The sequence below is a fragment of the Mandrillus leucophaeus genome, unplaced genomic scaffold (assembly GCF_000951045.1).
Source record: "Mandrillus leucophaeus isolate KB7577 unplaced genomic scaffold, Mleu.le_1.0 Scaffold204, whole genome shotgun sequence".
NCBI lineage: Eukaryota > Metazoa > Chordata > Mammalia > Primates > Cercopithecidae > Mandrillus > Mandrillus leucophaeus.
In genome coordinates, this window is record NW_012102077.1 from 352,526 (window position 1) to 379,563 (window position 27,038).

At 38.8% G+C, this 27,038-nt stretch overlaps 2 protein-coding genes across 3 annotated transcripts in view; one reads left to right on the forward strand and one right to left on the reverse strand.

Annotated features, from left to right (window-relative positions):
* Positions 1-3,777, forward strand: part of VPS37A (vacuolar protein sorting 37 homolog A (S. cerevisiae)) — a 53,203-nt gene extending 49,426 nt beyond the window's left edge. For both annotated transcript variants that reach the window (XM_011979585.1, XM_011979584.1), the window contains one exon: positions 3,190-3,777. The gene's annotated coding sequence lies outside the window, so the exon portion shown is untranslated. The remainder of the gene's footprint in view (positions 1-3,189) is intronic.
* Positions 3,778-6,727: 2,950 nt separating this feature from the next.
* Positions 6,728-27,038, reverse strand: part of MTMR7 (myotubularin related protein 7) — a 127,935-nt gene continuing 107,624 nt past the window's right edge. Inside the window, exons 8-14 of the mRNA XM_011979590.1 lie at positions 20,036-20,145; positions 18,279-18,404; positions 16,082-16,131; positions 13,892-14,092; positions 12,447-12,587; positions 10,227-10,353; positions 6,728-8,303 (exon numbers count right to left, since the gene is read on the reverse strand). Coding sequence (XP_011834980.1) covers positions 7,941-8,303; positions 10,227-10,353; positions 12,447-12,587; positions 13,892-14,092; positions 16,082-16,131; positions 18,279-18,404; positions 20,036-20,145 — 1,118 coding nt within the window. The 3' untranslated portion in view covers positions 6,728-7,940. The remainder of the gene's footprint in view (positions 8,304-10,226; positions 10,354-12,446; positions 12,588-13,891; positions 14,093-16,081; positions 16,132-18,278; positions 18,405-20,035; positions 20,146-27,038) is intronic.

Here is a 27,038-nt window from a genome sequence, read left to right on the forward strand (position 1 = left end):
TGCACTGTGGTCTGGGAGACTATTCCGATTTCCATTCTTTTGCATTTGCTGAGGGGTGTTTTACTTCCAATTATGTGGTCAATTTTAGAATAAGTGCTATGTCATGCTGAGAAGAATGTATATTGATTTTTGGTGGATAGTTCTGTAGATGTCTATTAGGTCCGTTTGGTCCAGAGCTGAAGCTGAGTTCAAGTCCTGAATATCCTTGTTAATTTTCTGTCTCATTGATCTAATATTGACAGTGGGGTGTTAAAGTCTACCACTATTGTGTGGGAGTCTAAGTCTCTTTGAGGTCTCTAGGAACTTGCTTTATGAATCTGGGTGCTCCTGTATTGGGTACATATAAGGATAGTTAGCTCTTCTTGTTGCATTGATCCCTTTTCCATTATGTAATGCCCTTCTTTGTCTTTTTTGATTTTTCTTGGTTTAACATCTGTTTTATCAGAGACTAGGATTGCAACCCTGCTTTTTTTCACTTTCCATTTGCTTGGTAAATCTTCCTCCATCCCTTTACTTTGAGCCTATGTGTGTCTTTGCACATGAAATGGGTCTCCTGAATACAGCATACTGATGGGTCTTGACTCTGTATCCAATTTGCCAGTCTGTGCCTTTTACTTGGGGCATTTAGCCCATTTCAGGTTAATATTGTTACGTGTGAATTTGATCCCGTCATTATGATGCTAGCTGGTTATTCTGCCCATTAGTTGACGCAGTTTCTTCATAGTGTTGATGGTCTTTACATTTTGGTTTGTTTTTGCAGTGGCTAGTCCCGGTTGTTCTTTTCCATAGTTAATGCTTCCTTCAGGAGTTCTTGTAAGGCAGGCCTGGTGGTGACAAAATCCCTCGCCATTTGCTTGTCTGTAAAGGATTTTATTTCTCCTTCACTTATTAAGCTTAGTTTGGTTGGATATGAAATTCTGGGTTGAAAATTCTTTTCTTTAAGAATGTTGAATATTGGCCCCCACTCTTTTCTGGCTTGTAGGGTTTCTGCAGAGAGATCTGCTGTTAGTCTGATGGGCTTCCCTTTGTGGGTAACCCAACCTTTCTCTCTGGCTGCCCTTAACATGTTTTCCTTCATTTCAACCTAGGTGAATCTGACAATTATGTGTCTTGGGTTTGCTCTTCTCAAGGAGTATCTTTGTGCTGTTATCTGTGTTTCCTGAATTTGAATATTAGGCCGTCTTGCTAGGTTGAGGAAGTTCTCCTGGATATCCTGAAGTGTGTTTTCCAACTTGGTTCCAGTCTCTCTGTCACTTCCAGGTACACCAATCAAACATAGGTTTTGTCTTTTCACATAGTCCCATGTTTCTTGGAGGCTTTGTTTATTCCTTTTCATTCTTTTTTCTCTAATCTTGTCTTCACGCTTTTTTCCATAAAGTTGATCTTCAGTCTCTGATATCCTTTCTTCCACTTGATCGATTTGGCTGTTGATACTGTGTATGCTTCATGAAGTTCTTGTGCTGTGTTTTTCAGCTCCATCAGGTAGGTCGTTTATGTCCTCCTCTAAACTGGTTATTCCAGTTAGCAGCTCCTCTAACCTTTTATAGGTTCTTAGCTTCCTTGCATTGGGTTAGAACATGCTCCTTGAGCTCTGAGGAGTTTGTTATTACCCACCTTCTGAAGCCTACTTCTGTCAGTGCATCAAACTCATTCTCAGTCCAGTTTTTTTCCCTTGCTGGCGAGGAGTTGTGATCCTTTGGAGAAGAAGAGGCATTCTGGTTTTTTGAATTTTCAGCCTTTTTGCACTGGTTTTTCCTCATCTTCATGGATTTATCTACCTTTGGTCTTTACTGCTGGTGACCTTCAGATGGAATTTTTGCGTGGTCATCCTTTTTGTTGATGTTGATGCTATTGCTTTCTTTTTGTTAGTTTTCTTTCTAACAGGCCCCTCTTCTGCAGGTCTGCTGGAGTTTGCTGGGGGTCTACTCCAGATCCTGTTTGCCTGGGTATCACCAGTGGAGGCTGCAGAACAGCAAAGATTGCTGCCTGCTCCTTCCTCTGGAAGCTTTGTCCCAGAGGGGCACCTGCAAAGTGCCAGCCAGAGCTCTTCTGTATGAGGTGTCTGTCGACCCCTGCTGGGAGGTGTGTCCCCATCAGGAGGCACGGTGGACAGGGACCCACTTGAGGAGGCAGTCTGTCCCTTAGCAGAGCTAGAACTCGGTGCTGGGTGATCTGCTGCTCTCTTCAGAGCCAGCAGGCAGGAACGTTTGAGTGTGCAGAAGCTGTGCCCACAGTAGCCCCTTCCCCCAGGTGCTCTGTTGCAGGGAGATGGGAGTTTTATCTATAAGCCCCTGACTGGGGCTTCTGCCTTTCTTTCAGAGATGCCCTGTCCAGAGAGGAGGAATCTAGAGAGGCAGTCTGGCTACAGTGACTTTGTGGAGCTGAGGTGGGCTCTACCCAGTCCGAACTTCCCGGAGGCTTTGTTTACACTGTGAGGGGAAAACGGACTACTCAAACCTCAGTAATGGCAGATGCCCCTTCCCCCACCAAGCTCGAATGTTCTAGGTCAACTTCAGACTGCTATGCTGGCAGTGAAAATTTCAAGCCAGTGGATCTTAGCTTGCTAGACTCCATGGAGGTGGGATCCGCTGAGCAAGACCATTTGGCTCCCTGGCGTCAGCCCCCTTTTCAGGGGAGTGAAAGGTTCTCTCTGGCTGGCGTTCCAGGCACCACTGGGGTATGAAGAAAAATTCCTGCAGCTAGCTCAGTTTCTGGCCAAACGGCCACCTAGTTTTGTGGTTGAAACCCAGGGCCCTGGTGGTGTAGGCACCTGAGGGAATCTGCTGGTCTGCGGGTTGCGAAGACCATGGGAAAAGCGTAGTATCTGGGCTGGATAGCGCAATCCCTCACTGCATGGTCCCTCAAGGCTTCCCTTGGCTAGGGGAGGGAGTTCCCTAACCCCATGCGCTTACCAGGTGAGGCAACGCCCCACCCTGCTTCTGCTCACCCTCTGTGGGCTACACCCGCTGTCTAACCAGTCCCAATGAGATGAACCAGGTACCTTAGTTGGAAATGCAGAAATGTCTGCCTTCTGTGTTGGTCTCCCTGGGAGCTGCAGACTAGAGCTGTTCCTATTCGGCCATCTTGCCTGGGAGCCACTATGGGCAAATCTTAATTGGAAGATAATGTAAAGAGATACATATTTATCTTCTTAAATCTTAAGGCTTTTTTTTATTGTTTTATTTCTAGATTTTCCTGGAAACATGAACTGCCAAGAGAGGAATGGGACACAAAACTAAACACCATTTTATATTTATGGTTTGCAAACTGGCATTTCATCAGTGGCTAAATTCACAGATATCCTATATAGATTGTATACAGAACTGAGACTGATTTTGTACAGATTAGAATGATTGCTATGATCTTTACTTTGAGAAATTTTTCTGCACTATTTGCACTGAAATGTTTATTTATTGTTGATAAATCCTATCATATTTAAGTTCCACTGCTGTTCCTCTTACCTTGATTAAATGCCTATGCATGTAATTTTAGCTAGTTTTTAATATTTTATAAAACTTCATTTAAATTTGTATTTTTAACTTGAAGCTCCATTTCTTTATCAAGAGTGGTATTTAGATTTTTTTCCTCTTAACCTTTTTTGAAAAACTATTTTCAACTGTGAGGAAACCCTTATTTTTCTTTCTTTCTGGATAAAACTTTCAAAAGCAATTTAAGATATTCATAGTATTAGGAAACACCAAACCTGCCTATGTGCCATCTCACAAAAGAAACTTTTAATACCTACAATAAATCAAAAGAATAAACCAGCTATTCTTATATATTGTTTCATTTTTAAAACTAAAGATGCATTTAAGAAGCAATACAAGTAAATATTTTATCTAATAGAAAAAAAAAAGTTGCCTTTCATTTAAACCAGTCCAACACAAACTCTCATGCTAATTTTTAAAAAAATAAGTATCTGGTAGGTTTGTGGCTGGATAGGTTTCCTAAATTCCTAATGTTAATAAACAGTAAATCTATACACAAAAAAGTCAATGAACTTTTCTGACCTTTACTGTGAGTTAGCTTTTCCTAAGAGAAAAGCTATAGTAATAAATAAAATTTAATTTTTAGGCAATCCTGATTTTTAATGAATTTAATTGAGTGTTCTTGTGTACTATGTTCAGCAATTTGCTTCTATACCGTGTCACAAAATTAACATATTTCTTGAGTAGTCCTAAAAGCTCATAAAGGAAAATGCCGTGAACTGTGTAGCTCCGGCTTGGTAAGGTACCATCTAAAGTACACAACAGACTAATGCATAATTTCGCTTAAATGTCATCCCAGTATGATTTGTCTTCCCAACACCAGCATACAATATAGATTTTCTTTTTTATATTTTTCAGTTCTTCCTGTACATGTTTTTGGCAATAAAGTTATAGGAAAAACAAAATTATTTTGTTGGAATTAAAACATGCTTAATATTTAGTCTGTTTGTGGAGGACAAGTATTCACGTGGACTAAGATATAATGTTGGATACAGAAAATAACTCTCCTTGTCTCCCTGGCACTGTGCTAAGGGCATGCTGTTAAATCTTCAAAATGACCAGATGAGGAAGGAATAATTATTACTCCTGATTTATAGATAACTGAGGTAAGAGTGTTTCAGATAACTGAGGTAAGAGTGTTTCAAATTTATGATAGTCTTTTGGGTATTCAGAAACCTTTCCTTACTGCACTGGCCACCAGAGCTTAATTTTCCCGGCAATTACAGCAATGGAAGATATAATAGTCTCAATCTTTTGCCAACAATCAGGTTCCTAGAAATCAGGTGTATCGCATAACAAGGGAGGAGCATACCACAGCCCTTCATTTGATTAATTCATTTGATCTATCTATTTGATTAAGTACCTACTAAGAATAAGGCATTGTGGAAATACTATACAAAGATAAATATTGCTTAGATGCTTATCTGCTTTCCTTTTCACCAAAAACAAACAAAAAAAGCCCGAAACATTTTCTTACGGAGTAAATATCTTCTACATAATCACATGAGTAGTTCATCTCTGTGTTTTTTTTTAAGTTGAACTATTATGCCAGTTTCATTCTATACCAGTTAACACAGCTTAGGTTCTCCTTCAAAATTCATTCATTAGATAACCTTGTTACAACCCAGTTATTAAACAGGAGTTAGATTACAATTATCTACATTTAACAAATAGATAAATCAGTTCACATAAAGGTTATATATGTCACCCAGGATGAAAAGAATCTGCATTTGAATATGCCCGTATGAATGTGGGTTCTGTTTTTGCAACAGAGATTAAGTGACCATTTTTTCTAATTTTATGGCTATATATTTTTTCTTATGAATTGGCCACATTGGAGAAGCAGTGCCACGGGAAAAATGAGATGGAAATCAGAATTAGAGAGGAATACTTAGGAGTTACTAATCAGTGTAGGAATTTGTCATAGGAGGAAATTTAAAGGTTAATATCTCAAAATAGAAGAAAATTCTAAATCAGTGAGATATAAACTAAAGAGACCCACTTCAAAGTTGAAAGAAATTTCTAGGCATAAATTGAGATATTGGAATAGAGGGTGCATGACACATATATATGCTTAAATTGAAGGACAGCTCAGATTCATTTTTAGAAGAAAGTAAACTAATGTGCTCTTAAAGAATAAAAATTTATTCTACAGTTTCTGTCTCTATCGTCACCTTCCATTCTATAAAAAGTTCAGTTACTGATTTTCTGGGTCATGGTCAAAATTCTTACTCATTTAATATCAAATTTAAAAAATCTTTGCGTTCTAAATATTACTAAATGGGAAGTAATATGCCTCAAATCAATTTTATACTGGATTATTCCCTGTGCTTTAAACCAATGCTCTCAATAAAACACTTCCTGATGAATGTTTGATTATTAGATATTTTAGTCTCGTTGGGTTAGCCATGCTCTTTGAAGCATCTGAAAGTAAAGTTTTAATAAGCAATGTTTTAATAAGCAATAAGTGCAACATTTTATATAAATCTCAGTGCTAGGTTAACTTCTAATAAGTAGACAAACATGTTACATAAATTATAATGTCTTGTAAAAAAGTTGAGGGGACTAAAAGTTTATGACTCTGATGTGGAAGATGTCATATTAAAAACTGCATTTTAAAACATCAAATATTTATACTATTTGCTTTTCAAATAAATGCATAGTGCTGTTTGGCATACTCTGTCATTTTTTAAAAATTTTTTATTGTTTTTACAGACATACATTGCCACATGGAAGAAATTAAAGCCGCATCCTCAATATTAGGCAACAGAGTTTCTAAGAGTGGACAGCTCCAAAAAGGTTGTGAAGTGAGTTATGTTATAAAAATGTGAAAGCCATTACCACTATATCCTAAGTTTCCTTTTAGCAAGGTATTCCCTACTACATACAGTATACTGCAGAAAATGAATAAACATTCCTTGTACTTAATTTGGGAACTGCTCAGCAGAGAATGCCCAAATTTTATATTCTAAAAGAATTCCACTTGCTTTATTTTTTACATTAACAGTACTTTTATATCACAGTTCTCTAATATATTCTATTTTTAAATATGATGAACACAATTACATTTTTTCATTTATATATATTGCAGCACTCCCTCCAAATCTTTCATACTAGAGAGATTAGCAGTGTTGCTTTCTTGCCCTCTTTACTTTGTCGTCATTTCAGTGAAATGTAATACATTCTCCCATAAAAAAATTCACGTATTCAAAATATTGATGTAAAGTTTAAATTAATCCTTTACATTCTAAAATGTACTAATATATTAAAACCATACAGTATGAATACCATTTATTTCTGTCCAAACATGGCCACTTTTCTCCACTAAGTTTCATTTAGGTCGCCTAGTGAAGTTTTTTTTTTACTCATAAGACAGGGGAGGAACTCTCCCTCAAATGTGCAGTTTTACAAAAAAAAAATTATTTTCAGAACTTTCAGCAGTCAGTGGTCATGAGATGTTACTAATGTTAATTAAACCATGTTAGCGAGTTACATAATTTCTAAAATAATAGATTACAAAACCTATTCCCTTCATTAAACAGACATGACAACCCAATTCTCTAGTTCTTTGAAACTGGATTTTCCCTCACATATGTTTTACCCTACTAACTTTATAATGTTATACTTTGAGATCAGGCTGGCGGCTGGCCCACACTGTCGATAGTGTAGTCTCTACAATAGTAATAAAAGGTTATCATGAGAAAGCTAATACTTAAATTCATATACAAGACCAAGAGAATGAATGTTGCTTCTACCTTGTTAGCTATTAAATTAGTGTTAGAGAAAAAGTGAGATACAAGGTTTAACATTTTATGAGGAGAAACAGACTATAGATCTCAGAGAAAGGCAACACAATTATTCTAACAATTCAAAATATATGATCTCAGGAAAAGTTAAAGTGATGATTATTCCTGAAAGATAAGCAATTAAAAGCTCCTTAGGAATATATCTATTAACCAAAAAGGGTCCATCTCAACAATGTGCCTGTTTTTAGAAATATGTGTAAGAGGGTCAAAAAGGAAGATAACGTCAGATGCTTTAGAAAACACAAAATATGCATCTGGAAGTGAATCATAAGATTGATGATGATCACAGATGTGAGGGAAAGGAGTGGAGGCTTTTTGAGGGATGCATGCTATGACAAGGAAGATATATACTGATCACTTCAGGTAATGACAGAAGTAATTGCTCTGCAGTGAATAAAATTTTCATAGTCTAGGATGAGCTTCAAAATGGTGAATAATTTTCCTTATATTTGATAAATAAAATTACTACATCCTCTTCAGTATCTAAGAAATCAAGAACTGGGCACTTTTTTCCCTTTTCATAGCTGCATTAAAATAGTTCTCAATGACATGTACCATTTCTTGTTTTTATGATAAACTACCTTGTTCCCTTCTTTTTGGAAGTGTTGCTTGTGTGTCCTTTACTTTGGGACTCCAAAGGGGAACTTCAGGCAGTGAGAAACACAGCTTCATCAGAATCGCGGTCCTTGCCACTGTCTTCACTTGGTGCATGCTCACCACCACTTGGAGACCGACAGCTCAAGTCCTCCACCCCGGACTCTTGGTCACTGTTGGCTGACAGATCTGGATCTGAACTTTTCAAATTATCTTGGGTTAGAATCAGAGCAGAATCTTCATCACCTTGTGAAGGGCTCCGGGATGGAAATGATTTCATATTCCCACTGTAATCCTGGGGAGTGTTGGCTATGCTGTTGTCTGAGGTAGAAAACCCTGAGTGCTTGCTGGGCTCACTTTGCTTACTCTTCACCTTAGTGCAATTTAACTGGACCTTCTGAATTTTTTCCAGCCTCTAAGAAAGAAATAATAATTTCAGGGGAAAAAATCATGAATAATTTATCTCTTTCTATATATGCATGCCTTTAGCATTTGTTACCGCCCAAGTGGGTATAATGTTAAGAACATGGGACTCAGAGGGATGTGAGTTCAAACCTGGGCTTTACGACCTTGGACAAAACCTGTGGGGCCTGCTTTCTTTATCTCTAATGTAAGGATAATACCTGCCTTGACATAGGTTTTCTATAATCTTAAACAATATAGAACAGTTCAAGCACCCAGTGAGCCCTAGTCTCCCTCCTTTCTATACCTACATGGTTTCACGTGGTGATTCTCATCCCATGAACTCAAAAAACATTTTTTAGAAATCAAGAATGAAGTGTTTATCATCTGACTTTTACACTTTTACACTTTTACAATTCACTTACCATGAAACTCACCCTTTCAAAGTATACAGTTCAGTGGTTTTTATATTCACAAGGTTGTGCAATGAGCACTAGTAATTGTAAAATACTGTCATCACCTACCCTGCCAGAAGAAAACCCCATACTCATTACAGTCATTCCCCATTCCTATCTCCCCACAGCCCCTGGCTACTACTAATCAACATTCTATCTCTATGGATTTGCCTAGTTTAGATGTTTTATATAAATTGAGAATGGAATAATACTATATGTGGCTTTTTGTATCTGGCTTCTTTCACTTAGCCTATGTTCTCAAAGTTCATTCATGGTATAGCATGTATCAGTACTTCATTCCTTTTTCTGGCTGAAGAGTATTCCATTATATGGATATACCACATTTTGTTTTTCCATTCATGTCATGAACACCTGGGTTCAGAGTACATTTCACCAGATTTCGTGTTTTGAAGTTAGAGGAGGTGTTACAAGATCAAGTATTATGTAGTCATTCAAAAAGCATTCATTTGGGTTATGTGCAAAAGCGCTGTGGTGGGCAGTGTGAGGAACAGAGATAAATACAGACCCAGCCCTAAGAAACATGGAGCAGTGGAGCAGAGAGAGGCAGAGTTCATGCAATGTAAGAATTTCAGAAAGGCAAAAGTTCTTGAAGAGGGATGGAGTGGTAAAGTTAGAAGGAAGAGAATAGACTAAGTTTCAGGGAGGAAGGAACATTTTAACAGGACTGTGAAAGATTTAAACTTGGACATTCTGCTCATGGCTAGTAAGCATTCCTGGCAGGTGGAGGGACAGTGAGAGGAAAAAACACAAACGTAGGAAGGTCTAAATTGTATATAAGCAGCAGAAACCGTTAAATGTTAGCATGGAAAATAAAGTTGAAAAGAGAATATCTCAAGTGCTAGCCTAAGGAAGTTTGACTTTGTAATAATGAAGAGCCAGTTTTAAAGAGCCAGACTGCTGGAATAGACTAACAGAATCCTAAGATTTTCATAAACTACAGTAGTACCGCTGGAAACAAAGTTATCCAATTAGGAAAAGCATTTTATTATAACCTCCCTGTCCAAGTATAGGGAAGTTATTAGAAGCCAAAGGATAGACTTTATAGTCAGTCTCCCCTATTACCAATTATAGATTAATATAATAGTTACATAATTTTTAAAAGTGGAGAAAGATCTTTATAAGTACATATATTTGATTTTATTCTTTTACTTTTTCACTTTGCCAAAAAGATTTAATTTTACTACTCCCAAATAACAGTAATCAAAAAGTTGACCTAAAAATAAGGAACAACCAAAAATTTGTGGAACTGAGCCACAAGCCAGATGTGTGAAATGCATTAAATGCCTAGGTTTGGGCTTCGGTTATCTGAGTCCTCACCTGGATGGGGTTGTGTTTCAGGTGTTCTACTGGCTAAACATGAGAAATGGTTGTGTTGCACTGAATCTTAAGAGGCTTTCATGAAGCCTTGCTCTTCAAGAAATAAGCACAGAAAATAAATTAACAAAGCAAGTATGTCTTACTTCTTCCAGGGCCTCTAGTTCTTCCTCTAGCTGCTGAGTTTCCTCCTTCACTGCCATCAGGTAATCTGTAACTGACTGTCGGGGCTGCATCCCTTTTTCAAAGCGGTTATACATTCCACTCCAAAACCTGGAAAGGACGGCAAAGCGTCATTACCACCTTATCACAATCTGAAAATTCACATCTTCAAATCTTCTAAGTTATCTGTGATACCACAGTCTTAATAATAACCGAATGCAAATTTCAGCCTCAAAAAAGGCACTGCTTAAGGTAATAGTTTCATGTTGATGTTTTTTTCCTTGGGTCAGCAAATGCCTTTGGGGAGAGTAAGTTTATGAAAAGTCTACTTGTATATATGAATTAGAAAACACAGAATACATTTTTCTAAAATTGAAATAGCACATATAACCATTTTCTTTTAAGAAAATGGCTGTTAGTTTTGAACTTTGAAATTGTGTATTTATGGGTGCAGCACACCAACATGGCACAAGTATACACATGTAACAAACCTGCATGTTATGCACATGTACCCTAGAACTTAAAGTGTAATAATAATAATAAATTTAAAAAAAAGAAATTGTATATTTAGAATCTTTCAGCTACAAAGGGAATCTTCAACTTGCAGCTTTTATCTTTTTTATCACTACCACTAAAAGTTGACATCTACATTTGTAATAAACCCCTCTTTTTATTTTATGGCAGAGTTTCACTCTTGTCATCCAAACCAGAGTACAGTGGTGTGATACTGGCTCACTGCAACCTCCACCTCCCGGGTTCAAGCGATTCTCCTGCCTCAGCCTCCCAAGTAGCTGGGATTACAGGCATGCACCACCACACCCGGTTAAGTTTATATATTTTTTAGTAGAGACGGGGTTTCACCATGTTGATCAGGTTGGTCACGAACTCCTGACCTCAGGTGATCCACCTGCCTCAGCCTCCTAAAGTGCTAGGATTACAGGTGGTAGCCACCACGCCCGACCAATAAATCCCTTTTTATCCTACACAGAAAAGCATACTGGAGTGCAAATGAGAAAAATGGTGTTATCATAGAGTTATCCTTAGACCCACTATTTTATTTATGTAGAAAAGTACTTTGAGGCCAAGAACTTGGTGTCATTGTTTAATCTGCAGTGCCCAGAACAGTGTTTGCTCCTCAATAAAATATGTGTTGACTAGCTGTTAATAATAAATCAGTTGCAATCCAATTGGTCATATCTCAACAGCTCTTAAAACTTGTTTTACGCGCACTATGGAGGCTTTTGTTTAGTATGATGGAATATTCTGCTATAAATTCTGAGGAAATAATTAGATTGAAATAATTGAGGAAAAAAAACCTTGAGAAACGAAATCTATACAGGAAGAAAAGCCATCAAGTCTGTGTTGGGAGTGAGTAGGAAGAAAGAGATGGGGTTTCTGTTTATTCTGCGTGCGTTTTTTTGTTGTTGTCGACCTTTGAGTTTTTTCATATTATACAAGCCTAGCAAGGAAGCCAAGGGAAAAAACATATGTATCTAGCACATACCTAGTAGAACCTGTAGGACGCCACCCTGCTCTCCCCATCGTGATACATACACTCTTAACGTAATTTCCACAAGGGAAGTATTTCCACTAGGACTTAATTCAGTGGGGACAAAAAGGCAAGGTATTATGTTGGTGCAAAAGTAACTGCAGTTTTTGCCTTTTTGTTGTTTAAACTAATGGCAAAAACCACAGTTACTTTTGCTCCAACCTTAATAAGTCATGCTCACTGTTGAAACTTGTGATTCCACATTTGACTTAAGGCATGTGCATTATTCTCTTTCATTTGTTTTTTTAAAAATTGGAACTTTTTTTTTTTTTTTTTTTGAGACGGAGTCTCGCTCTGTGGGCGCGGTGGCTCCAGCCTGTAATCCCAGCACTTTGGGAGGCCGAGACGGGCGGATCACGAGGTCAGGAGATCGAGACCATCCTGGCTAATACGGTGGAACTTACCTTTTATGATATCATTATTATAAAACATCAACTCCTGAAGAAAATTCCACATTTAGGAGGAATAAAGAGGCAGAGGAGACACTGGCAGAAATACCAGATCAGATGCTTGAATAAGCATCTCCCTCCGGTGTCTTCTGTGTGCAACAAAAGCCTCAAAGATCAGTGTTTCATAAATTTTGACCTCTGATTGTTAAACGGTACCAAAATCCAAGTTCATACCATAGCTACAAAGTTCTCAAGGGTTTACATACTTGTACATGAAGTTGCATGGTGCTGTAGGGAGATGAAGGGTTCCCTGAGTCTGGCTGTGATCAGCTCTAAACAGAGGATTCAGGTAGTCGGCCCGATTCTTCCACAGGTGAGCCCATAATGAATATGTTCTTTCTTGAATCCTGTTTTATAAAGAAAATAAGTCTCTAAATGACCTATTTTGGTGTTTACACATAGTAGATATGTTATATTAAAGCTGGAAAGGAACTAATAATTGTAACCTGAAAACCACGTGTCTGTTCAACAGCAGGTAAATATATCATCTTGGTGGCTTCATGGTACAGAGGGAGAACACTGTAATAATCTCAACTTCACCACCATCTGTACTGGCCTTGACAAGGTGTTCGATTCCTTTAAGTGGTTTGTTTGTTTGTTTTGTGTGTGTGTGTTTTAAGCTGTTCTTTTGGGGGAAGTTTTTCCCCCAAATAGTCATTGGACATTTATAATTTGTCAGACACAATTCTAAGTGTTTCACATGTTTTCTCTCATTTAATCCTCACTGAATTGCTGTGAGATATGTCTAATTTACAGATGAGGAAACTGAGGAATAGAGAAAGTGGTTTCCCAAAGTCCTATAGCTAGTAAGTGGAAAAGCCATATTCAGACCCAAGCAGATACTGTTAGAATTAGCTAGTCAGATACAAGAAACCACAAAACTGTATAGGAAAACAGGTGACCCTAAATGATACACTCTGCTCCTTCTAAATCATCTCCATTTACCAGGAATCACACTTGAGCTTCCTTAGAGAAAACAAACTAGTATCCACTACGAAAACTAATTTTCTTTATGTTCAACTCAGTATAAAACTACTGGAGTCCATTTCATTTGAACTGATCATTCCCCAGATTAAATCTGATAATGTTGTATACACCAGAGTTAAAATCATTTCATTTTATGAAAATTTAAAAAATGTTCTCTCATTTATACTGCCTAAATCGCTTTATTGTTAAGTTTTTTACTATCACTTATTTTAAAGTCCACATTTTAGCTACTTTTACCCTTGGATAAAGCAATACAGTTTTAATCTGAATAAGTGATGGCTTTAATTTTATATTTGCTTTCCCAATTAAATTTGCAGTTTTTATTTTGGTAGCATAGCCACCAAAGGTATCTAACCTTTTCCTTTTAAATGCAAAAACCACTTTTTCTGACACCAGAAAATTCTTTTTCGGTATTCGTGCATCAAGTCTATCAAGCTGTCTGTGTATATCAGGCAGAAACTGAGGGAAAAAATGAAACTGTATGTATCTGTCAGTTGATGACATTTAAACCATTTCTGAAATGATGCCAGGAAAAAGAAAATAACCTTAATCTGTCAGTATAGGTAGGTGACTAAATGAAAAAAGTCTTCAAAATTATGAAAGACCATCTAAAATTCTCAGTCACCAAAATCTTTAAATAAAAGTTAAACACCAAAACACTTACTTGAGTTCTCGTCTCTCCTTTTGGCTGTTACATAGGAAGTTTCCAAACTGGCAGGAATAAATATGATGTTGAATGTGAATCAGAAACCTCTCATTGAACTCAAAGGCACAGGGAAATTGTTCCATTAACTGCCAAACACACTCAATGAACTGGTCAATAACTGGAGAGATTTCTTTTGGATCACCATCTAGATTGCCATACCTATAAAACAAAGCATTAGAGACTTTTTAAGGCAGATTTATTTTTAAATTAGAAAGCCATAAATGCAAGAACAATCATAAAAGTAACCCTAGTTCCTAAATAAATCTTACCTTACAAACTTGCAATAACAAAAAAAAGTAGAAACATAAGTTTTTAAATTCAAATTTCCAGAGCCACTTTGTAGTGAAGGTCTAGATAGAAGGGATGTGTTCATGTTATAGTTACAAAAGAAAGTGTTAGTGTAAGAAATAAAATTCGAAAACACTTTCCACAGAAAAGGCATTTTTAAATTGATTCCTTAAAAGTACATTAGAACTTCTAAAATAAATGTTGCACTTTATGAGTCCACACAACTTTAGGGCTCTTCATTTTTTGCACTGTCTAGTTGGGAAGGGATGAGGAAGAAAGACAACTTGAAAAAAATAGTGGTTTCCCAAGTTGCCAGGAATATTCCCATTTTGAAAGCAGTTAAAGCTTGTCACATGATTTATCTCCATGTGACCACAGATTCCACATGTATATTTATCTCCCTTTGCTTTGCTTTTCAAGAGCACATGAGAATCTTCTTCCTCAAATGTGTATTGATTTTAAAATGACTCCTTAGCCCTTTACACTATTATGTGAGTTTTACAGAGAATCCAATAGGATGTTTTGGTGTCATCAAAGACAAAATAACAATATAGAACCTCATGTTAGTAAGGGATCATCACCTTGAGGAAGAGAAATAAGCAATGATCAGTTTCAGAGTTTTCCCAAGAGTGGGAACATTGGAAATTGTCTAGAAACTTCTCAGATGTTACAGTTTCTCACGTTTAGTAGCTTTAAAAAGGGTTGCCTAATATTAATATTTTTTTGTCATCAATTATCTAGCTGATCTTCAGTCATTTCCATATTCTCTCTGTCATCTGTCTCCTATCTTGAAGATCCTAACTGCCTAGCATATAATATTAATAGAACCCCAAACTGAAAATAATGCCATGTTAAGAAGTTTATCTAATAATTGAGTGCTTTAATTTTCTCATTTGTAAATGGAGTTCCTATGCTTTCCTGGAAAAAATTATAAAAATAGACTTCCTGAAAATCACAGAATTAGTGATCGATTCATGCTAAAAGCAAAAAACTACAAAAATGTATTTGAGCAGTTGGATGCATTTAGAATTTTACCAAAACACAGTAAAACATCTGAAAATATATATCAAACTATCTAATGAAACTTGCTGCCTAAATTTAAATTTTATCACCAAAGACTAAACTAAGTACAGCTATACCATTTAAGATTCAAAGAGTAGAGAATGCCAGAACACAGTACAGGCATCATCAACACTGACAAAAGGAGGCTGGTGGCTCCAAAAGCAATAGCTTGTAGTTATTGAAAGCCTACTACACAGGTCAGTCCTGCAGCTGGCCTAGTTACATTTTTTAAATATCCATGCTACAACCCTGTGAAAAGAAGGCATCCCCATTCCACAGATGAGAGACCAAAGGTCAGACAGTGAATACCACGGTCTAGATCTAGACTTGGACATATCTGGCTCTGAAGCCTTCATCACCTCTCCAGAGACATCTGGGACAAAATGCACTCTGATACAAATGCCTTAGGACTATAGAAGATCAAAGAGAAACTGTTCCACAGGCAGTTCACAACTTGCAGCCTAAAGTGAATCTCTGGACTTCTAAAATGGAATAATTTAGTAAGTCACATGCGAATGGCAGGAGGAAGGGAGGGCTGATCCTCACTAGGACAACTAATGAACAAGCATTCTCTGTCTCTTCTAGAACAATTTAACATTAGTTCTGCCCAAATGTTACCAAGAGGAATCAGTTATAACTTCATTTATCTATGATATGACATATACAACAAAATTTTAGCTTTCTGAATAAGACACAAACTCTTCAAAAGCAAGAATATTTTCCCCTATTCAATTGAAAATTTCAGAAATAGTGCTTTTATTCTAAACATTCAACACAACAGTCATAAATATTACTTACCGGTGATTAAACTTATGACCAAAGGAAATCCAGTCCTTTTCAATTAATACCTACATAAGAAAGAATATAAATATCATGGAGAGAAGCAAACAAAAAATAAGAGACCACATACCAATAATGTTGAGGAATTTAGAGGCACTTGCAGAAGTCCCCATCCTCGAGCAACCTGCAAATGCGTGAACAGGCATTATCCACCGATATAGAGATGCACATGGCAAGGGCAAAGTTGAAGGTCATCCATAGGAACAGTAAGTGTAAACGGATGTATAAAAATGCAGGAACCCCACCCACTGAATGCTTCCTATGTGCCAGGCACTGTTGACATTGCCTTACGTATGATCTCATTTAACTGTGGGATGGTATTCTCACTCTTTTAGAAAGGGAAACTGAAGGAAAGAGATTTCATATTCACCCAAGATCATGCTACTAGGAAGCAGACACCACTTCACAGCCCAGCTCTCTCCACTGCAAACCCCATCTCAGCCAGTGTGTGATGCTGCCTCTCAGTATAATGTAAATTACCAACCTCTTTACAAAAAAACAGTTGGTAAGTTTTTCAGTGATCTTCTCTACACATTAGAAGAATTCTAAAATGATGGGGTTTGGCATATATTTGAAGCTTCAGCCCTGCTTTGAAATTAGGGTTAACATGAATTTCTAAGTCTGAAGCAGTCATTATTTTTTTTTTAATTTCGTTTTGGTTTTGTATTTTACATTTTATATTGTCTTATATTTTAAAATTTATTTTTGAGACAGGATCTCACTCAGTCACATAGGCTGGAGTGTACTGACGCAATCATGGCTCACTACACCCTTGACCTCCTGAGCTCAAGCGATCCTCCCACCTCAGCCTAAGTAGCTGGGACCACAGGTGGGCTCTACCTGGCTAATTTTTTTTAAATTTTTGTAGAGATGAGGTCTCGCCATATTGCCCAGGCTGATCTCGAACTCTGGGGCTCTAGCAATCCTCCTTCCTCAACCACCCAGAATGCTGGGATTACACACCGCACCCAGCCTGGATTTTAAAAAATGTTTAGTCAAGTAATGTGGATAGTCTGATCAATATCCCCAGTGCTCTAAAGTGACCAGAGATTTCCCCCTACAAAGAAATATGGACTGGTTGAAGTCTGTTCTTGACAACTCGAGACATTTTCTTTGGGTTGTAACTTTAATGGGGCACAATGAGAATGAGTTGATGGTGGAAAAGGATGTGTGCAAGAGAAGAGCCTGAGGGCAGTGTGTGACTGGCAACCTCTTCACTCTCCAAATGCAGATGAAGGAATCCAGCCCTCCTGACCTCAGTCCAGCAGGGGTCTGAAGCAGGAGTATCACTTCGAGGTGTCAATGCTATCACAGGTCATTGGAAGTTCTCAGACACTTCCAAAAAAAGAAAGACGTCCCAGAGAGGGAGGCCGCCTCTTCGCTCTTGTCCGAGGGTGTTGCTGATACTACTCAATAATGGAGACCCAGCAGTAAAGACGTCCCATTAGGACTCCTTTGTCAGCATCTTCGGTAGCACAGATTCATGATTCACTGAAGCACTTTCTACCAAATCATGGTTAAGAGGTTAATTCATTTTAAGGAACTTACACTAGATTAGCGAAAACATCACCATCCCAGGCAACTACACAATACTCTGTAGGTGAAAGCAACTTGTTAGGTTTTGATGCCCACCTAAAAAGTTCAAACTCTACAGGATACACTCATCATTTTGCAAAGAACAACAACAACAAAAGGCTGTGAAATTTTCAGTATTCTCATCCAGGGGTGTGAAGGACTACTTAAAAAACAAACCCTGGAAGTGAAAACAGTTTTGCCTACCAAGGACTTCTGGCATACACAATATAGAAAAATTTTTCCGCAGATATTTTTTCTAAAAAGTTTTCTGTTATGTATTCACATTATCTCAAACTTGAAATACTTATGAGCAAATGATGTATAAAATTGTCTTACAAACTACCAAATATATTTTATATTTGCCCCAAAAGTCATTCAGTAGCATTGACTTGAAATGGTTTCAATGTCCCAGAAATTCATCTCTTTATTCCAAGCCTATTTGATCTCTTCCCCTTTAATCTTGCTGAGCTACTAAAAGAAAAATAATGCTGGCAAAAAAACAGCAGCTGCCAGTAGTTGCAAAAACAGGGGTCCATGGTCAAGGCACCGCCTGTGGGAATGGCCCAGTGGCCACACTCACCATGAAGCCCTTCAGAGTCCGGTAGTGCGGGTCCAGCAGCAGGCTTGCCACCGAGCACACCTGAGCAGTCCTGTCCCAGCCATCTGAACAGTGAACAAGCACACTTGCCCCTTCCTCTGAAACTGCCTAGAAAACACACAATCCGCAAAGAGTCACAAAGAATGGCTGTAAAAAGGCAGAACCTCTCATCAGAGCCAGGTTTGACTATATCTACAGAAAGAAACAGCCAAAACGAAACACTTGTTCGTTCATGTATTTAGGGCCCTACCTAATTAGGGCAGAGCCAGAGTGGCCTGGTGCTGGCAGCTGAAGCTTTCCCTTCCCATTCTATCCAGAAGCCACCACTCAAGTCATCTCCAATAAGCATATGTACTTACTAAATATAAGCATTCGTCCTATGCAAACGGACCTTCAACCACTTCTCTCCACTCTGAGTTTCCACATTAAGCCTTACTGAAATTCTGGAGTTGCTACTGGCCCCAACCATTTCCAAAAAGGAAAAGGCAAAAAAATTGTAAGTTACAAATCTATGAAGTTATAGATAAAAGGTAAGAGTCAAGTAATGGATCCAAGGTTGAGGAAAGGAAGAAAAAACAAAAATGACACCAGAAAATCTCCACCAAGAAGAGTATCTATTTGCTACTGCAAATGCACATCATTTTTTGCTAAATATCTTGGCAGGAAACATACGCTGCGAAACATGGGAGAGATTTCATCATAGCATTTATCACTACCTAAAATTCTAGTTTTATTAATTTATTAATACTCTGTCTCAGCTGGGGGCAGTGGCTCACACATGTAATCCCAGCACTTCGGGAGGCCGAGGCAGGTGGATCACCTGAGGTCAGAAGTTTGTGACCAGTCTGACCAATATGGTGAAACCCCGTCTCTACTAAAAATACAAAAATTAGCTGGGCATAGTGGCGCGTGCCAGTAATCCCAGCTGCTTGGGAGGCTGAGACAGAAGAATCGCTTCAACCCGGGAGGCAGAGGTGGCAGTGAGCTGAGATCGCGCCATTGCACTCCAGCCTGGGCGACAGAGCAAGACTCCCTCTCAAAATAACAACAACAACAGCTCTGTCTCCCACAGCAGAATGGAAGCTCTGTGAGGGAAGAGACAATCTGCCTCATTCACGTCGCAGCTGTAGAATCTAGAATAGTACCTGGCACTAACTAAAGATTTCTTCAATAAATGATTACCTCAAAACAGGGAACATACCATGGCATCAGGGAAGGTATGGTTCTCTTTAGGTATAAATCCGAGGAGTTTATTTTTTAAAAAAAACCTAACAGCACAAAAGACACTGCATTCCAAAACGGCTTGTATGAAAGTTGCAGCAACATTTTCCTATGGCAGAATGGACTCCACCTTCCAGCTACAGGAATGTGACTTTTGCTTATGCCATGACTAAAGGATCTATTGGATGTAAGCCCTAAGCCCCACCACTGAAGTAACTCACATTTGGTTGTATTCTACAGAAAATTCTTTTCTCCATCCAGGATTAAGCTTAATGGAAGAGAATACTCTGGAAATATTCTACCATTTGATCACAGTGCTGACATACTATCAGCTAAGCACTATATTCTTTTGCAAAATCGCATCTTCAGTGCACAGATTATATGGAGCTCTACAAAGCTGGCTACCCAGTCAATGCAGTGCAGCTTAGGACAGGGAAGCCCATGGCAGAGGGATACCCATTTTGAAGTCAGTGGTTTTCTCATCTGTCCCTTAATTTATTTTCTCTGCAATTGCATACCTTTGCAATGAAGATTCCTGCATCCATGATGGCTTTAATGTGCCTTAACCAGCCAGAGTTCTCCAGACCCCACAGGAAATCACTCATGGAAGGAGATTTAAGTTCACACACTGCAAGATAAATCATGTTGTAAAAGCAAAATTAAGATACTCTCTCGTTTTACATATGATCATGTTTTATAGGTAGTTTGCTAATGATTTCTTTGTTGTAATAGGTATTTTCTGGAAGACTTAAGTCAAAATAAATACCCATGTTTACTAAACTTGATTCTATGGAACCATTTCAAGTAAGACTTTTCTACCTTCTTCGGTCACAGGGAATACAGCACTTGTTTACAACTATTATATATGTAAAGTTTAAATCCTAATATTAATGAAAATCATTAAGAGTTCTGGCAGAAAACATATATTTGCCTTTCCAGCAAAGTAATTAAAAATGGGCTACTAAGGAACAATTGAATTAGGAGTGCAATGGGGGAAAAATCATGTAATTGTAGCACCTACCCACTTAGAAGTTTCCATCACCCAACCACTTCAGATTAGGACTGTTGTAAAAACACAAGACAGAGCAATCCTAAATTTCTTAAATGGAAATGATCAAACGCCTCTTGCCAGTAACCCCCACCCAATGGGAGTAAGGCCTGTAAGCTTAAAAATAACATATATACCTCTGATCCAATTCTAGAGCATCAGGGTAGGGACTTTCCCATTGAGTGAAAATGAAGAAAACCTAGGATCCCAATGAAATATATATTTACACAACTAAGGCAGGTGTATAAACACCTCTATAATATTATAAACCACCAACTTTCACCTGAGGAGCTTCTTTTATTTAATGTAAAGCATTAAAAAGCTTTAGAGCTAGTGTGCTGAGTACATATCACAAATACTGCGATCCAAAGTGGAGGTTTAGACGTAGAAAACCCTATTCAGGAGTCTTATCAATCAACCAATGAAATTCAATCATGGTCTATAGATTTCTGTTTATTTTATTGTTCTCTGTGATGCAGTAAACACACATAGGGAACAGGGAGCCCTTTTTCCTACCCCCAACTCCATGAGCAATGAGCTGTGTAGTCTTGTACGTGTTATTCCACTATCTGAATCTCAATTTCTTCATTTTTTAAAATGGGGAAGGTGTACTAAATTATATCCTTCCAACTCTAAACCCCCAGATTCAACTTTGTGAACTCTTTGAAATTTCTGTGCATATGGGACACATAGCAGCATTAACAAAAATACTAATTTATCAGATGCCCTGCCTCCAAGAATGCAGATAAGAGGATTCACTGTGATTTCCTGCAACATAAAAGCCACACACAAAAAAGCACAAGTAGTTAAATTCTGAGTCATAGATGACAACAATGTTGAAGAAAATAACACTGAAATTCCCAGAAAAAAACCCAACCTAAGAAAACCATATTATGAATATGTTCAGGCAAGATTCCAAAATCTTCCTTCCAAATGCCTGCCCTGAGCTGGAAGCATAGCTCTGAAGACCTAATATGCAGTTGGTAAAGTGACAGCCCTCTGAATTTGCTCTGGTTCGAAGCACTGCCTGTCTAAGGTCACAGTGTTGCCCCTTCCCCACCCCAGGCCCAGCGTCACAGGCAGGAAGACGCTATGTGTCTGATAAAGTACATGCAGAATGGTAAAGGAGAGGGTACTTAGTGGAAGGCCAGTGAAGAATACACAGACTGATTCACAGCATCTATGGCTCTATTAGCCCTGTAGCCCTGGGTAGTCAGCCATGGGCTGAGAGTGCCCAAGCTTACAGTTTTAATCATTAAATTATAAAATCTTTAAACATATAAAGATTAAAATGTAATATAACCTGACAATGAAATACTATTCAGTGATAAAATGAGATGAGCTATGAAAAGACACAGAGGGAAGTTAAATGCACAGTGCTAAGGGAAAGAAGCCAACTTTTCCTTGAAAAGGCTACATATTATATGATGTCAACTATATGACCTAGAAAATGGAAAACGATGGAGACAGCAAAAAAATCAGTGGCTGCCAGGGGTTAGGGTTGTGAGAGGAATAAATAGGTGGGGCACAAGAATGTTTACGGCAGAAAACTATTCTGTCCACTGTGACAGTGGGCATTCATTATTAAACCTTTGTCAAAACCCACAGAATGTCCAACAGCAAGAGGGAACCATACGGTGGACTTTGAGTGATACTGATGTGCCAATGTAGGTGCACTGATCACAACAATGTACCACTCTGTAGGGGATGTTAATAATGGAGGTGGCTGTGCATGTGTACAGGCAGGGCTAGTTGGGACGCTCTGTACCTTCTGCTCAATTTTGCTGTGAATCTAAAACTGCTCTAAAAAAAAAAGAGTCTTTAAAAACATGATAATGTAACAGACATCCAGAATGGCCACAACTGCTCCAGATGTCTCTTAAGAAAACAAAACAGAAAAAAGCCTGGGCACAGTGCCTCACACCTGCAATCCCAGCACTTTGAGATGCCAAGGCAGAAGGATCATTTGAGCCAAGCAGTTCAAGACCAGCCTGCATAAAGTAGTGAGATTCAGTCTCTACAAAAAAGAGAAAAAATTAGTGAGACTTGGTGGCACATGCCTGTTGTCCCAGCTACTTGGGAGGCTGAGTCGAGAGATCACTTGAACCCAGGAGTTTGAGGCTGCAGTGCGCCAGGATCTTGCCACTGCACTCCATCCTGGGTGATGACAGAACCAGATCCTCTCTCTAAAAAAATAAAGTTACAAATAAAGCCTCGTATTTTCATGTCATCCTGCTTCTTTCCTTTGAAGATTGTTAATATTCCCAAGAACTTTTTGTCCTTTCACTACTTACATAGTAGGTGTGTGGGCTTGGGCAGATTACTTAGCCTCTCTGTGCTTCAGTTTCCTCAACTGTAAAATGGTAATAATAGCCTCTGTATCAAAGTGTTATTATTTAAGTTAGCCCTTATTGCTATTATCCTCAAATAGTATATATTTTATAGGTATTAAAATTTACATATATATCAGTCTTTGCAATTTTTATCCAACTTTTAGATATCCATATTATGTAAATAAACTTAATTTTAACAGCTATATAACATTCCACTCTATATTGCAAATTATTTATCCATCCCCCTACTGTTGACAATTGTTTCCTCTTTTTCAATAGTTACAAATAGTACAGTAAAAAAAAAAAAAAAAATCTTTCTGCAGTCTCCTTGTGGAAAGTCTCCCTGTACCTGGATTTCTATAAGTGAAATGGGCTGGGTCACAGAGTTCCTGAATCTTCAGCTCTATCATGCATAGTTGGCCCTCTGTATTCTCGGGTTCCACATCCTTGGAATCAACCAACCACAGAGTACAAATATTTGAAAAAAATAAAAATAACAGTACAACAAAAAATAATGGTAATAGAAAAACAATACAGTGTAACAACTATTTACAGAGCATTTACATTGTATTAAGTATTGCAAGTAATGTAGAGATGATTTTAAATATATGGGAGGATGTGCATAGGTTATATGAAAATACACCATGTTACTATGTAAGGGACTTGGGCGTGTGTGGATTTGGGAATCTGTGGGGGCCGGGGTGGGGGTGCTGGAAACAATTCCCCTTGGATACTGAGGGATGACTTTACTGTCAAATTGCTCTTGAAAAGGGCTGCAATGGTTTATGCTCCCACCAGCAGGGTAGGAAAGTTCCTGTCCCCATATCCCAACTAATACTTGGTATTGCTGATGCTTTACGTTTTGCCAATCTTATAATATTTCTCTAAAAATATTAATGGCAGTTTTTGTTTTCCTCTCTGAATTGAATGTTGTTTTCTAGACTTTTTAAAATTTGCTTGCTCGTGTGTGTGTGTTAGGGGGGTGTGGTCTCTGTCATGCATGTTGAGCTTTCCTCAATTTTCTGCTAGTTTTTGCCTATCCATTCACATGTAAGAGCAAGACACAGGAGGCTGGCTGACAGTGCCGTGTGCTGTGTGCATGGGCAGGCTTTCTTAGCTGCTGGGCTTTGCCATGGGGGATTTGGCCGATGTGACATCTGCAAGTCCTTTGTCTTGGATGTTTGCAGGCCCCAGCATGGAATCTTCTGAACACCTGAGTGCATCACGTTGGATGCCAGTGTCCTAAAAGGACAGCTGGGGCAGTAACCATGGGTCTCATTCTTCCATACTTACACTTTCACTTAACCCGTGTCTTTGGCCTGGCATTCCCCATCCCCTCTTCCAGCTTTGCCTGGTACTCCTGATCCCAGAGTCCCTGTAGTAAACGTTTCCAGAAAGGTTGACTGTCCAGAAAGTGCATCACCATCTTCTCTTGTGGAAGTGCGGAAAAAGGCTTCACTAGGCAGTGCAGGGGAGGAAGGAGGCTGGGATCCAATCAACTTCTTGTGCAAATGTTCGGCTAGTACTCTTCTTTCAGAGACACCTGATGGCTCGAATTCCAGAGACTGTCAAAGGATCTGTACTTCTGTTTGGCTTCCTTTGGGGTTTCTCATACTTCTGCCATAAATTGCAGCTTTTTTTTTTTTTCTAGTCTGTGTCATTACTTATCACTCATCCATTTATTTTGCAGCTTTTATATTTTTGTTTCCATCACCTCCTCTTTCAATCTCTCATCCTTTTGTATTTTTGCTTTTTTTTTCCACTTCATTCTCATTTTAGTGGGAAGTCAGGAGGAAGTGGGTAAGTTATTATATATTGTATTTAACTGGAACAGAAACAAGAAATTACTTTGGGCCTGTGCAAGGCAGAAGCTGGAACTAAGATTCCCTACAGCAAACTGAGCTGTTAAAAAAAATCCACTCATGCGTCAGGATGATGATGGGAAACCAATCTCTGCCTGGACCCTGCATGAGGAGAACAAAAATCTCTCCTGAGATGCTGAAACCCTGGGCCTAGTCTCACACATGTTTGGGATCCAAACACATCTTCCTTATGCACGGAAGCCCCCAAGATAAGGAATTATCATGTTTGGGCTGGGAATCTCACGGACACCCAGCAGACGTACACCAAACGCTGCTTAGGAGCAACACTTCCACAATTCTGCGGAATCCCACAGAAATAGTGGGGCTGAAGACAAGTTTACAACACACCAGGGAACGGCGCTCATGATAATGGCTAGCAGGCAGAGGAAAAAAGATACAGGATGAGTGCCCCAAGAACCCGATATGACAGAACAGTCATGTGAAACAGGCTTTAGGTTACTGGAACTGGCGCAGGAGGAAGGAAGGCTCCCACAAGCATAACAGATGGTGGTCCTGATGTGTCTGGACTCACTCTTCCTGTGGTTCCAGCAGGAATCACTGTTGGCCACTGCAGTAAGGTCCTACAGCCAGGCTTCCTGAGATCCTCTTGTCTGGATGGTTCCCGGTTAGGGTCTGCTACAGGTATTTTGCATGTTTGGAAGGTGACATGCAGTGGAAGGTGACGTGAAGTGGCAGCTGATGAAGCTATCCCTGCCTACTCCAATCTGTCCTCACTCCCCCGCCTCTGATGGCCAGTTCTGTGCCCCACAGGGACACCTGACACAGAAGCAGCAGCCTCCACAGGCGTCCCCTCCAGCCCCTGCTGCAGGCCTTCACAAGTGACTTGTCCTCTGCTCTTCCAGGCCCCAGCTCTGCACCTTTACATCCCCAACGTCTCCTGAAAACAAGGCCCCTTTTCCAAAGCCCTGCTCACTGTCCCGCTTCCCTGATAAACCCGCTGACACTTCCACATGTTTTCATCAGCAGGGATTTCACATTAGCTTACTCTGCCCTCTTGGGGAAACAGGAAGGCCTCTTTGTTTAACTTAGATTTTAAACAGTGTAAAATTATTACTCAGATGTACAGTTTAGTAATGTACTGTACATCTGAGTAATAATCATGACATATGCATGGGCAATAGCATGTAGCAATGTTTAAGGGCTTCAGAGGCAGACACAGCTGCACTGAAACTCCAGCTCTACCCACGCTCAACATGGTAACCAGGGTTAGTTACTGAGCCTCGCTGCCTTCAAATATAAAATGGGGATAAAACACCTTCCTCAAACAGTTGTTGTGAAGCTGAAATAATACAAATAAGCATTACACTGGCATAAAGAAGATTCCCGAAAATGGTAGCTATGATACACATTTTATTATCTGTTTCTCCAGCACAGGTGTCCTTGGAGGAAGGAGGTGTTAGACTCACTCAAACATGTCAACGCTGAAGCTCCGAACAGTTAAGGCATGAGTGATCAATGGCAGAAAGACATCCTAAATGCAAGTCTTCGGAGAGACAAACCTAGAGTTTTTGCCACCACAGCATGGCTACCTTGGTAGGTTTTACCAGAAATGATAATAATAGTAACACTTACATACCGGGTACCAGACACTAAGTGCTTTATATAGATTAGCTTTAGCTTTTCAATCCTCAATCATTCTGAGGAAGGCACTTACTATCCTCATTCTTGATTGTGGAAACCAGTGCAAACAGAGGCTAAGTGCTTGTCCAGCGTCTCCCGGCTGATGGATACGTGGTGAGACGAGGCTCCAGTCTGGCTCCAGAGTTCATGCTCTTAATGCCTCTCAACCTCAGGTTGGTTTTTTTCATAATTCAACATGAACCAATCTTGGTTCCCAAATATCATCAGCTTCAAGGTTATGCTTTCTAACACTTACAACAGTGCTGCCCTGTTATAGTAATCACTAGTCACACGTGGCTACGAAACACTTGAAATATGTCCGATCGGAATTGAGATAGATATGCTGTAAGTGTCAAATATGAATCAAATGTTAAAGGCATGGTACACACAAAAAATGCAAAAACACCCCATTACTAGCTTTTTATACTGATAACATTGAAATAACATTTGGGATATACTGGGTTAAATAAAATACGTTATTAAAATTAGTATATATATACATATTTATATAACATATGTTTTCTTTTTACTTTTAATGTGGCCACCAGAAAGTTTAAAGTTCCAAATATTTTCTGCACTTGTGTCCTGCATTTTACTTCTATGCACAGTATTAACTTAGATTGCTCAAGGAAGCTTA